The sequence below is a fragment of the Myotis yumanensis genome, unplaced genomic scaffold, assembly GCF_028538775.1.
Source record: "Myotis yumanensis isolate MYYU_CA2020_CCGP unplaced genomic scaffold, mMyoYum1.0.hap1 SCAF_1, whole genome shotgun sequence".
Lineage (NCBI taxonomy): Eukaryota > Metazoa > Chordata > Mammalia > Chiroptera > Vespertilionidae > Myotis > Myotis yumanensis.
Window position 1 is genome coordinate 35,555,735 of NW_027223752.1, and position 14,186 is coordinate 35,569,920.

At 33.0% G+C, this 14,186-nt stretch overlaps 1 protein-coding gene across 15 annotated transcripts in view; it reads right to left on the bottom strand.

Annotated features, from left to right (window-relative positions):
• Positions 1 to 14,186, bottom strand: part of GPHN (gephyrin) — a 452,278-nt gene that overhangs the window by 133,250 nt on the left and 304,842 nt on the right. For 6 of the 15 annotated variants that reach the window (XM_070418066.1, XM_070418108.1, XM_070418094.1 and 3 more), the window contains one exon: positions 7,665 to 7,706. The exons of the other annotated variants lie outside the window; for them this stretch is intronic. In XM_070418066.1, coding sequence (XP_070274167.1) covers positions 7,665 to 7,706 — 42 coding nt within the window. The remainder of the gene's footprint in view (positions 1 to 7,664; positions 7,707 to 14,186) is intronic. 15 annotated transcript variants of the gene reach the window in all.

The window sequence follows — 14,186 nt, forward strand, 5'->3', positions numbered from 1 at the left end:
TTCATGGACTTTTAGTCCCTAGTGTTTTTCAAACAGGATGTCAAGGAGACTGATTGGGGACAGAGAAGAAAGCTGCACTGCTCTAGGTAAACTTCAGGTTTCAACAATAGGGGGAGAAAGACAATTCAGTAGTTTGAGATTCCCTTCTCTCCTATTACATCCAAGGTCAATAAGGAATTAGAGTTGTAGAGATTGGAACAACTATTTCATAATGATGATGCCCACACTCAAAAAAGACTGGGCCAGCTACCTTTGTTACTTTAAGAAGTGGAATATCAGAATATGCTGTAGGAAAGCCAGCCAGGCAATGGAGAATTAAAATGTTTTAGAAGCACTGACCTAGAACAGTGATGCTCAACCTTTTTCATCTTATGACACACATAAACTAATTACTATAATTCTCCGGCACACACACAAAAATACATATATATTTGCTGATCTGACAAAAAAGTAGGTGTAATTTTGATTCATTCATACCGATGGCTATTATCATGTTGGCTGTTATCTTTTTTTAAATTGACAATCTAAGGGAAAAGAGGTCAGTGTCCTTGACAAAATAGTTAGGTATTGCATGTTTTAAAAATTCTTGTGGGCCCTAACCGGTTTGGCTCAGTGGATAGAGCGTCGGCCTGTGGACTCAAGGGTCCCAGGTTCGATTCCGGTCAAGGGCATGTACCTTGGTTGCGGGCACATACCCAGTAGGGAGTGTGCAGGAGGCAGCTGATCAATGTTTCTCTCTCATCGATGTTTCTAACTCTCTATCCCTCTCCCTTCTTCTCTGTGAAAAATCAATAAAATATATTTAAAAAAAAAATTCTTGTGGCACACCAGTGTACCTCTTGTAGCACACTAATTAAAAAACGCTGACCTAGATTATTTTATGCTTCAGGAATTTAAAAAATGCAGGTAAATCTTACTCATATTTGACACATACAGAATGAGATATTTGAGACTGGATTTGAACTCATGACCTGGTTAATATGTGTTTATTAAATGCTTACTGTGTGTGCTGTGTGTGGGGGAAGGTAGTATAAAACCCAAAAGAAGCTAAGTCAGTGTCTCTATCCAACCAAGTTCCTAGAATGATCCCTGACCAAAGCAAGTGGTATACACATAGAATAATGATGATGGACAGTGATGATCATAATAATAACGGCTGATTATGAGATCAACCCAGAAGAGAACATTGTGTTCCAATAGAACTTCTTGTGATGATGAAAATATTCTATATCTATACTTTGTAATATGGTAGCCACTAGTCACATATGACTATTAAGAATTTGAAATGTGACTGCTACAATTGAGAAACTAAATTTTAAATTTTATTTTATTTTAGTGAATTTAAATTTAAAGGCTACATGTGGCTACAGGCTATTATGTTGGAAACGGCAAATATATAGTGAGAAACGAAACAGAGAATCTGAGAGTGAATCAAGTTGATCACCAACATGTATGCAACAGTAAAAAAACAGTAAAAAAGGTAGGAGGAAAAGCAATATAGGAAAATACTGTCTTTAAGCACAATTAATTCCTTTGAGATGAATGGGAATTGGTAGAGAAGGTTTTCTGGAGGAAAATGTGCTAGAGTTATGGAGGAAGAAAGAATAGCACAAATCTATCTATATAAAACCCTAATATGCAAATTGACCAAAATGCGGAATGACTGGTGGAATGACCCCGTCATTGTGACATGCACTGACCACCAGGGGGCAGACGTGCAACGCAGGAGCTGCCCCCAGCCCACAGGTCCCGACTGGCAGTGGTGGGGGGCAGGGCCGGCGAGCGGGCAGCGCCAGGCCAAGGCGGGTGCAAGTGGGGGCCCCGATCATCCCGCTGGTTGCTCCACAGATCGACCCTGATCACCGGCCAGGCCTAGGGACCCTACTCATGCATGAATTTTTTGCACCGGGCCTCTAATAATGGCCAATAAAAAGGAAGAAACATAATATGACAAGAAGTTTCACCTTGATTGGAATTGTAGGTACATGATAAGGAGTAAGTGGCCAATTGTCCTTGTTTGCCTGGGATTGAGGGGGTTCCTGGTATATAGAACTTTCAGTTTTAGGATGTGGTACTTTCAGTGCCAAAATCTGGAAAGTCCTGGGCAAAGTTGGAGGAGTTGGTCACTTTTAGAAAATAATGTTAGATAAACAGTGGCTAGTCAAAGTATGAAGGACTTTGATAGAGAGGCATTTACTCTTGATAATAACTCAGAGATAGGTTATTATAGCTTTTTTGATTGGAGAGCTGAAAGGAATTAAAGTGGCCTTGGGAAGATTAATCTGACATAAGAGAAAACAAGGATTATAAAAAGAGAATCAGTTATTTAGCTACTCTAGTAATCTAAGTCTGAGGTTATTAGGGCTTTAAATATCCAAGTTAGAGGGGGGCGGGGGGAAAGAGAAACATATTTATTTAATGCTTACTATGTCCCAGGTACTCTATTAGATTTTACATAAATTATCTATAAATTCTCCCTGAAACCCAGATGTGGAAACCTTATTAAACTTTAGAAAAGTTCACTGATTTATTTGTTTAAGGCACTCACCATTTCCCAAATATTTTTTGAGTTCTTCCTATAAGACATACCAAGTTCATGACTTATCTTACTATAACCAGGGTTTGAAAGTAGATCAGACTACAAAGTTTATTGTAAATATTAGAAGAATTAAAAGAAGATAATTTAAGGAAAGAAATAACAAAAATGACAAAATTTAATGACACACTGTCAAAGATGAAAAATAAAGAAGAGTCAAAACAACAAAGATTTCTATGTTGGGAAACTTTAGGAACATGATAAAAACAAGTGAATTAGACAGCAGAGTTGGATATAGTGAATTGACATCATAAAAAGACATTCAAAGAGCAGCTGGAACTATAAGTATGAATGCAAGCAAGATATGTCATTTTCGTGCATACCATAATGGCCAACATTTATTTGGGCTCTAACTATATTTATAATTAATATATTTTATTTGTAAAATGATAACATCATGATGATAAACTAACTTGCATTTGTATAAAGCTGGATTTCCTTATAGTATTTGATAGACTTTTTTCATTTCTATTTCCATTTGGATTTTAGTTATGTACTTAATTTTCTTATTTTGATCCAAACAATTTATATACTTCAATTCATTTTTAAAAATTCAAAAGTGAGGAAGGAGTCAAGAAACTTTGTTAACAGCAGTTACAGTGTTATAAAAAGATACTACTTCTAAGAGATTTCTTTAAACTGTCTCCAAATTTTCAGCTATTATATACAAACAGAATGAAAACAGTACACATTAAAGTGAAAGAGTAGAACATTACAGAAAATAGATTGCAATAAACAGTAAATCAATTATTAAAGATTTTCTAAGTGTTAATTTATATAATAGGAAATCTTAGGTGATTATCCGGCAGTGTAGAATATTCATTTATGAATATTTCTTATATTACAGTTTCTTTTACTTTGAACAGTTTGTGGTCCTCTACAGGAAATGCTATAGTCTTTAGAGTCCAGTTTTCTTCCTTTCCTTCCTCTCTTCCTCCCTCCCTTCCTTGAATATATAGATCTACTATCTGCAATTTAAATAAAACTTCCATTTACAGAAGCTCCAAATTGTAAATCAGTTGAGGTTTGTTTAGATCAGATTTGGTGTTCTAAAAGTGTGTTAAGAGTTCAAAGGGCAGCCTAGCTGGTTTGGCTTAGTGGATAGAGTATCAGCCTGTGGGCTGAAGGGTCTCAGGTTCAATTCTAGTCAAGGGCACATGCCCAGGTAGCAGGTTTGATCCCCTGTAGGGGGCCTGCAGGAGGCAGCCAATCAATGATTCTCTTCCATCATTGATGTTTCTATCTCTCTTTCCCTCTCCCTTCCTCTCTGAAATCAACAAAAATATATTTAAAAAAAAAGAGTTCAAAGGGCTACTGTTTTGCATGTTACAACTTAAAAATTCCACTTTTTCTTTAGGCAGCTAAGTTCTTAAGCACTAAATAAAGATATAATTAAGTTTTAGTCTTTTTCTGCTCAACAGGAAAAATCAATTTAGCTTCAAAATTTTAAATTATCTAAATCAATCTTGCTACTGGGAAATCTAACACATTAAAGATAGGTTTAAAAGATGTTTATTAACTATTTTGGTGTAGACATTGTTACAAATCATTTAAGATTTATATGTAGTATATATTCCCACTTTGCAAATATTTCCCACAGGAGTGGGAAAAAGTAGGTTTACAGTTGTAATACAAATAAGTAATCAATAATTAATAAATAATAATACAAGAATAAATTGTTTTGTATACCCACAACTATAAACCTACTTTTGCCCACCCCTATATGTCAGAAAATAGCACTATTTCTATCAGAAGATAGTACTAAGTCTGGCTTTTGTTTAGGCTAAGAAAATTCTGAAGCAATTTTTCTAAGTATTTTAAAAAATGAACACTGCTTAAACACTGTTGGAACAAAGTTGAGGGTTAGAGATTTGGAAGGTGAGTTTTTCCCTTTTTTTCATGTGGCTTGAAGCGATGAATAATAGTGTACAACATGAGACACTAATTTCATTATATTCATGATATTTTTATGCATTCTAAATGTGAAGCCAATTCCATAGATAAAGAAATAGTTAGCAGATTACAATTACATTTGAGTAAGGCATAGTAGGAGCTCAATAAATATATGCTGAATAACTAAGTACAAAAATAAGGATAATAAATTATACAAAGGGATGTCTTTCTAACATTTCCTTAAAGTTTTCTATCTTATACAACCACATCCTCTCCTATAATAATATCCAAAACTATATAATCAACGTAAACTAGGGAAATACATACTGTGAAAATATAAGACTACTGCATGCCATTCAGAGAGCTGATGACTTTCAATAACCCCTGAACAGTAGAAACCATGGTATTTAAGAAAAAATTCTCTGCCAATCACTTGACAGCTTTTATAACTTTGGGCAAGATATCTAACCTTTTGAGCCATAGCCTACTCATCTGTGAAATGAGGATGACAATAATATCTTTTCCAAACAGAGCTGTAGTGAAGATTAATTAAGATAAAATAAGTGAGATGTCAAACACAGACCTGTCACATAGTAAGAGAATTGTATTTTTTACAAAGAGCCATCAATCACTAGTACATGGAGTAACATTTGCTGAGCAGTATTATCCAGGTAAGGTTAGAAATTATCTTGTTCTTGTACAACTCATGGATGGACTCATTTCTTTATTTTCTTTCTTTCTTTCTTTCTTTTTTTAAATATATTTTGATTTTTTACAGAGAGGAAGGGAGAGGGATAGAGAGTTAGAAACATCGATGAGAGAGAAACATCGATCAGCTGCCTCCTGCACACTCCCCACTGGGGATGTGCCCGCAACCAAGGTACATGCCCTTGACTGGAATCGAACCTGGGACCCTTGAGTCCGCAGGCTGATGCTCTATCCACTGAGCCAAACTGGTTAGGGCAGAATGGATTCATTTCTGAACAAGCCTTATTATTTTTTTTAGTCTTATGAATGCCACAGAAGATAGTGACATGCAATTGGTAAAGCATTAGGGTTTCAAGAAGTTATTTCTACAGTAGTGGAGGTTAGTGAACATGATGTAAATGTGAGGAAAAGAAGAGACTGAGCCATAAAGGTTTGGCTACCTCCATAATGATGCTATAAAATACATAATGTACTTAAGCAACAGTCCCTTCAAGAGGCTTTCATATCAAAAAACATGAGGACATTCCCTGAAATTCTAATAATTAAGGCTTATAGTCTAACATTTGTGAAATAGTCATTTACCAACTTAAGATGAAATGGAAAACAATTATAAAAGTTTATTTCTGTCCAGATGATTATCATATTAGAATGCCTAAGGAGTTCTTCATGGTATTAGTCTTTATAGCATCATAAGTTACCACCTATAGAGTCCACAGACATGTGGCATTGAGTGAAATATAGAACCCTACCACAAGTGACAAAAAGAGAAACATACTTCATGACAAATAAATAAAGCTCATGTGTCACAATGAAAGAAACAAACCCTGATAAAGCCAGAGTTCATTTAAGAGCTGAGTGCTATGGAGCAAATGCCACAGCATACACAATCCCATCCCCCTGAATCCAGTTCCACATTCCAACCTGAGAGCCCTCCTGCACACATGCTGTCACAGAGAAAGTAATACCCTGATGGATGCTGTAGGCTGTGATTGGAGATGATGCCAATGGTAGACTTCTTATACACTCTCATGGGAAATGGAGAATTGCCTGGATGAAGTGGCAGAAAGAAATGGGTTATATATACCTTTTTTACACTGGGAATTATAATCCTGGGAACTTAAGAAAAGACCTATGAAAAATGTGATGAGATGACATAAATCTTCTCTTTTAAAAGTCTTTGCTGATATCACAAGTAATTCATTTGTCTTTCATTACTTTGCTTCTCACTACAAATATATATTTCATTTATCCACAAAATCAGTTTTAAGAGAAAAATGTCGGTAATAGTTGTAACTTGCAAAAGAAAGAAAATTAGTGAAGTTGGTTGTAATTCTACCAAATTTAAACTTTGTGAGGCTATGGGTTTAACTATGCTATTCCTTCAAGGCTTTTTCTTAAAATTTAAAGTCAAAATATGATATTCTGCCTGTGGTCTGCATATACTACCTGGTATTTTAGGTACTGTGATCTTTCTGTTTGTTGTTGTTTTGTTTTGCATAACATTATAATATTTTTGTGGTCAGAATTAAGCTGACAATATTGGCCTGCACATGGCAGCTATAGCTATAGTGGCCTGCGCAAAGTGTAGAAATGTTATGTTTCTAAAGTAACAAACTAAGACCTTAAAATTCATAGGCTATTAAAGTCCTTTTAATTACTAGTCATATTTTGAGGTACATATATTCTTTCCTTTTAGCTACTTAACAGTGCTCTTGCTTTGGAAAGAATATTCAAAGTCTATTAATAATATTTTAATAAATATGGCTTATAAAAACAGAAAATCCATTTATGCTATGGTTTAACATAGTAAGAATAAGAAATTAAACCCCTAAAAAGGGCAAAGAACATAAAAGTCAAATTTCATGTAAAATATTTTGTTAAAAAAAAACATGAATCTCATGAGGATAAGCTCTTCTAGCTCATAAAAACCTTATAAAAATACAAGTATCCTGAGTAACCTAATTAGTATCTTAAAAGGGAATGAATCCTTTCTTTTAAAAATAGAGAAATCATATTAACTTTTCATTTAATAATCAGTTTTGGATGCTTTCCTGTTTCTATGGATAATGGGTCAGAGTCGTCACTAATGTAATATACATATTCAGCTACCAGAGACAGACCTTTACAGATTTGCAAACTGGAATCTTTGTCTTTAGCCAATTCGAGTTTAATAACAAATTATTTGTTCAAAGGAATCTTTATGTAATTAAAGTGGTGATAATAATCAAATGGGCTATTTGGGTTTTAAGCATTTCAATATGATACAGTGATTGCCAGAAAAAAAAGTTACTCAGAAATAGTGCAGTCTAAAAATATAGAAATTTTTCCCCAAACAGCTAACTTCTCCCCTTTCAGCCAAATGCAAAGTGCAAGGCAAAATAAATTAAGGCAAAAGGAAAATAAAATAAGAAAAATGGTGAGGGCGAGCATGTTGTTGACCATGTAATAAAACACGTGCAAAGTATACCTCAGAAACACTATAGGTAGATGAGCACGAGGGAAGCCGAGCCTGGTTTTGCAGTGGGGAAAAGAAAACACTGTTAAAGAGGAAACGATAGCATAGTAAGGGTCTCAGAAGTTTAGATGGCTCCATCACCACACATTTGCCAGACAGTAAAACAGCCTTATAAGAAGACACTTGAGTTTGAAATCTCAAGGTTCAAGCTAGTTGAGAAGAACCTCGTGATAAAAAAAAAATACCAGCTTATAAAAAAAATCCATGACGACGATGACTCCCTTTAATCAGAATCTAGTATAATAATCTTGTTGAAAAGAGGCTAATTTAAGGTTAACAGAAAAGGACTTTGTCCTATGGTATCACACCAATCTTCATTGGCTTAACACTAGCAAACTACATGTGACATTATTCTTTAAAGAGGGCACTAAGCCAGCTCAGTATTCTAATTCTGATTTCCTGTTCCTACTATTCCATTCTCAGTATTACTGAATATTTTTCTCTATATATCTATACCTATAGCCCTATCTCTATTTATATCTACCCATACCAATACCAAAAAAGATATGAAATCTTAAACACAAACTCTTCTACAGACCTATCTTTTAAAAATAACTATTTTATATCTTAAAACATGTTTATAATCTTCATGAATTCAAACTGATAATTTTCTGGCCTGTTTTTCCTCTCTAGGTTGTCACATTGCCATGTTCAATTCTGTGGCTTCTTCTTTCATTAGGTTTTCTCAATGTCATGTGAGGCAAATTCTTAAGTCTACATTCTCTAGTTACAAAATTCTTCATGAAGTTCCAAAATACAAAGTTAGGATGCAAAAATGAAGGTATAGGAAATGTCAAAATGGAGGAATCAAATGCCCTTATTATTTGATTTGTTCTTTAACTGTATTCCAGCTCAGCTAGATGTAGAAGGTCCTCAGTGTATTTATTGAGTGAATGAATATACAAACTCTTTTCTTCTAACCTTAAAAAAACTTGAACCATGTGAAATAATAATCAGAAGGTTTTACACTTACCATTAAAAAGACCTGTGATAGAATGTATGTCTGCCACTTAATGAGTTACTTTGAGGTAGTTTTTAAAATATGGCCAAGTCTATACTTATTAAGAAATTATATCCTGGGTGGTGAACATATAATACAATATATAAATGATGTATTATAGAATTGTACACCTGAAACCTATATAATTTTATTAAGCAATGCCATCCCAATAAATTCAATACAAAAGAAATTATACCTTTATAATCAATCACAGACACATCTGATTTTCTTTAGCAAGATGCCAGTTCTAATAAAGCCTTGCCCTGCATGTTTATTCTGTTTCTATAACTATACCCATAAAACTAAAAAACATTATCTTTGAAATCAGTTTGCGTCTTGTCTCCCTCCCACCTCTCAATTCTCCATTTTCTATTACTAGGGAAATTTACTTGTCAAGGAGATCTTTTATTAGTACCTTATTTTTGTATAAAATTTCTGAGAAGGGCAATTCTGTAGTAAGTATTAAACACCTCACAGATATGTTATTTCCACTCCAAATGATGTTGTAGGCTATTGTAGGTGATTTGATAACTATTAGCTGAGAAATTTTTAGTTCGAAGCACAAGATAAATTTTAGCTATTTTTCAGTAGAACTGAAACTTCAGAAATGTATTAACTTTACATACATGTTAAGCAAATTCTAACAAAGTAAAAGGTAGCAAAATTAGCCAGTTTTCCAAAAGAAATAGCCCTAAAATTGATTTACTGCTATCTTTATCTTTATTGTAGTGCAGACATATTTATAAGACATTATCTATCAAAGTACTCAGAATGTTACATAATTATTATAAATTAAATGCATATTATCAATGAATAAATGCCAAAAATGTCAAAAAAAGGAAGACTTAAAGGCTTACATAACATTCTACATACAAAACACAAAAGACATAGAAATTTGCCTAAAGAAAGTAGAGTATACAAACTGATGTTTATTCATTTAAAAGCTACTGGCAATGGGGGGATAAGGACACATATGTAATACCTTAATCAATAAAGAAAAAAATTTTAAAAAATATTTATAATACACAGAAAAAAAAAGCTACTGAATGTTTATTTACCAAAGGAGTAGTGTTCTAGCTGTTTCTCCTCACCTCAGAAAGAGTTAGCTGATTCAAAGCAGATACCTTTTAAACTTTTAAGTGCTGTATAATAAGATATGATGTATTACTTGTTACTGTCAGAGTCTTTCCCATTTGTATGGTACTTTTTATATAAGGTATGATTTTAGGTGAGGTCCAATTGGAAATTCAGTAGAAATTAAAAGTTGATCATGATTTTCAAGGGAAAAATTATTAAGAGGCAATGAAGTGATAAAAGAAATGCAATGTATACTGCAAAAATAGTTTAAAAATACATTTTAAAAAAAGTTTAAGAGAGCAAGAATGGAATTTATCTTTATACATTAAGTGGTCCCCCAAAGAGGAGGAATGTATAATCTATACTTTTTTCATATGATATGTCTATATTTGAACGGTTTAATGTTAATTCCATAGTAAGTTTTACTCTGTGTGTGTGTGTTGTGTGTGTGTGTGTGTGTGTGTGTGTGTGAGAGAGAGAGAGAGAGAGAGAGAGAGAGAGAGAGAGAGAAAGAGAAAGAGAGAGAGAGAATATATGTGGCATATAAAAAGAGAGTAGCTAGCAGGGAAAAAAGGAAGAATAAAAATGCAATAATAATCTGAAACCATCCCTAGAAAAATGAGCAGCTCTCCTTTTCTCAAGCTTTAAAATGTAGATAATTTCACACAGCCTCTACTATAATCATTTCTTCGTCAATGTCATCTTTCTTTTCAATGTCATCTTGATACACTAACCAGTTAGAGCAGTTCTAGGCAAATGTTTTCTATAAACATTCAGATAGTAAATATTTTTGGTTTTACATTTCATATGGTTCTTGCCTCAACTGTTAAGCTCTGTTGTTATAGTGCAAAAACAAGCATAGATGATATACAAATAAATGAGTATGGTTGTGTTTCAATAAAAATTTATTTTTGGACACTGAAATTTGAATTTCATATAATTTTCACATATCATAAAATGATATTCTTTTGATTTCCCTCCATCATTTAAAAATGCAAAAATCATCCCTAGTTTGTGGGCTCAAAAAAGAGAAACAGGATTTGGCCCAAAGGCTATAGTTTGCTGACTCCCGAGTTATAGCATTAATTTGATGAATATAAAAGTGAAAAAGAGCCCAAATACAATTAAAAAAATATAAGAGGTAATTCAGGAGTAAGGCTGAAATGAAAATACTGATTTTAAAAGATCTACAACCATACCATCTAATTCATTATTTATATTACCCCTACTTCATATCAGTTTTATTTTTAGTTCACTTTGTGCCAATAATCTGTCTGCATAAGTCATCTTCCCTTTTATTGTTTTTAAAAGCCTTTAAAAATTAACATATTTGGTTATCTATCTGTATACATTTGTAGCTGAATAAAAAGTTACTATCATATTACATAAACTGAGTGAAAATACAAAATTTGAGGCTTTGAGGTATTTTTACTCATCTCCTTGCTTTCCTTTCTACTCGTCATTATTTCATGAGCATATATCTAACTTTTCTTCTAAATATTTTAATATTCAATCTTTCCAGAATCCCATTTTTAAAAACTAATTAACTTCAATTTTGTAAATTTATCTTGATTTATATTACTTAAACAAAGTGTTAGTTTGTCTTTTCATAACCTATGTTTTCCAATTTTCAACACTATCTACATTGTTCTTCAATCTTGTGCATTACTTTTAGTATTCTTCTTACTAGTTTCATGCATTTGGTTAAATGGAAAATAACTTTTTACTTTATGTGGTTTTAGTCTTGTCATTATTCTCAACACATTACCAGTCTAAGAATTTGCAGTAATTTTTGCAGTTGTTAAATTAGGCAAACTCTGCTTAGGTAGAAAATGATAATATTATCAATATGAAACCTACTAAAAACCCATTGAGGGTTCAGAATATTTCAGCTTTGTGCAATGGACAGATAAAGATGATAAATTCTTAATGTAGAATTCAAGAATCTATTACATCCTACTTTTTGCTATAGAGGAGTAAATGTAGGATAAAGAAGTATATAAATAAAATTTAATATTCAAAAAATTATATTTTAATAGAATATTAAATTTTATATAATTGATTATCCATATTAAGTAAGAATGCAAGATTCTTTTCTCTCTAAAAAATAATATATTGTGTAGATGATACCAATAGAAGCATCAATGACTTAATGAAATCCTTATTCCAAACTTCTGAATGATGCCTCACCTTCTACAATTATTAAATAAAATATTTAAGTGGCAAGATGGTTCTAAATCTTTCCTTTTAATGAAATATTTAGCAGTGTTTCAATGAATAAAATGGTACCCACTGTTTTGTTCTTGTGTGTGATCACCTATAATAAACTTGTGTGGAACTGAATGGTGACTATCTGCCAATTTACCGCATTTTAGAAACAAAACCTATTTATATAGCCTATGGTCCTGAGAATAACTTTATTCTGCTCTTAAGCAACATTTAAAAATATACAAGGCATATATTACAGCATTCTGGGGTAATAGAAATTAAAGGTGAAGGAGAAAAAGTGAACATTCAGCTAAGCATTTTATTTGCATCTTTTCTTAGCTGAGCTCTCTAGAGAAGATATAATTTGCCTTTAGATAGTTTTTTTTCTACTTTTCTAGTTAACAGAAATCTCAGAATGATATACCTCTATTCAATCTTTGCAGAAAAAAAAAAGGTATACAGAACAAGTGCGGCCCCAGGAAATGAAACAAAAGATGAAGATACTGAGACTGGTCATTATGTACTATACTACGCAGTATAGGTGTTGAAAAAAGAAATCGAAGAATGACATGAGATAAACTAATTTGCAAAGTACAGAACTTTCCATTTAACCCTAACATAACATTAACTCCCCACCAAGTTGATGTGAACAAGTCTCAATTTTCTAGTCTTAGTTTTATTGAAAGAAAAAGAATATCAGCTCTCATGATTGATTAGGGAAGAGTATGACACTAAATACATATATTAATTAATATAATCAGAATATCTTTAGTGGTTTTTAGAATAATATCCAGGTATCTTTAGACTGATTTAGACATAGAGTTCATGCTAATTTTTTTTAAAAACAGTGGAACACATTCTGAGGGCGATTGTGGATGATCTTTTAACTTCAATAAGAATATAAATAGAAAAGAAGGACTGGCTCCAAAGGAAGAAGTAGAAAACACTTGTTATACTTTCCTTCTCTGTTTAGCTATTATAATTTAATTACTGATATTAGTAAAAACAACTTTGGACTTCAGTAATCAAAACTTAATATAGAGATATACATAACTATATATGGTATCTAATTCAAAACAAGCTGAGAATTATTATATCACTATTATTTTTCATTCTACCCTGTATAACAAAAACTATCATAGCAATATGAATTAAATGTATAGCACTAATCTTGAGAGAAGTCAGGGCTCGGATTCATAGGCACTTTTTAAAAAGCCTTAGGAATGGGAGGTCAGGGCTAAATAGAACCAGAATTATTTAGAGTAAACCCTTGATTTTTGAAGACCTCAATTTAATGGACAAAATTTCTAGTCCGCATGTCATATGTGAATATTAACACTGATAACTTTAAAATGCTTTTACCCAAGATTTGCTTATAATTAAATTAACAGATTATTTTTTTAATTTTTGTTATTAATTCACTGCTATTTTTTTAAAACAAATTTTAGTGAATAGGCCATATGATGGAAAAACACTGTAGTAATTTCACTGACATAAATAAATATTACATACCTACAACTATAGTCTACATATTTAAATCCAAGAGCCAACACTCATAAACAATGTTCAAAGAATGATTAGCACGTGCCCACACCGCAGCGTTGTCCTGTGGCAAGACTTTCTACAGCAGTTTTAACGCATGCCTGCTGATGGTTGGACTTGGGCTAAGCCATGCCCCAGTGTCAGAGCAAGTTCCTCCTCCAACCCTGTTTGCTGCACTAACTGTTGGGAACTCAGCTCCTCATTTATCCTGTGCTAGCTGCACCATGTTGGGGGCATAGGTCTTGATCCTGCCCTACTACGCCAACTGTTGGATCCGCGCCTCTCTGCCAGGGGCTGAACCTTCTTGGACATCCAGCATGCTCTGAATAGGGCCTTCACACTCTTAACTGGCCTTGAGCATCTGGCATATTCTGAATAGGGTCCCCAACCCAGCTTTGTGTATTTGTTTACTTTCGATGACTGATGAATGCATGCATTTACTAAACTTACTCAGTTTAAAATTAAAATTACAGTGTACATTTAGAAAAGTTTTCTGTGAAATTAAACTTTTCATACATACTTAATTTTAATTACACAAATATGTCCACATAAGTGAAAACAAGTAAACTAACTAATTTGTCAAGTTTTTAACATGCATTTAGAAAACCTTCTTAATTATATAATGGACTTTCAGCTATAATGAACAC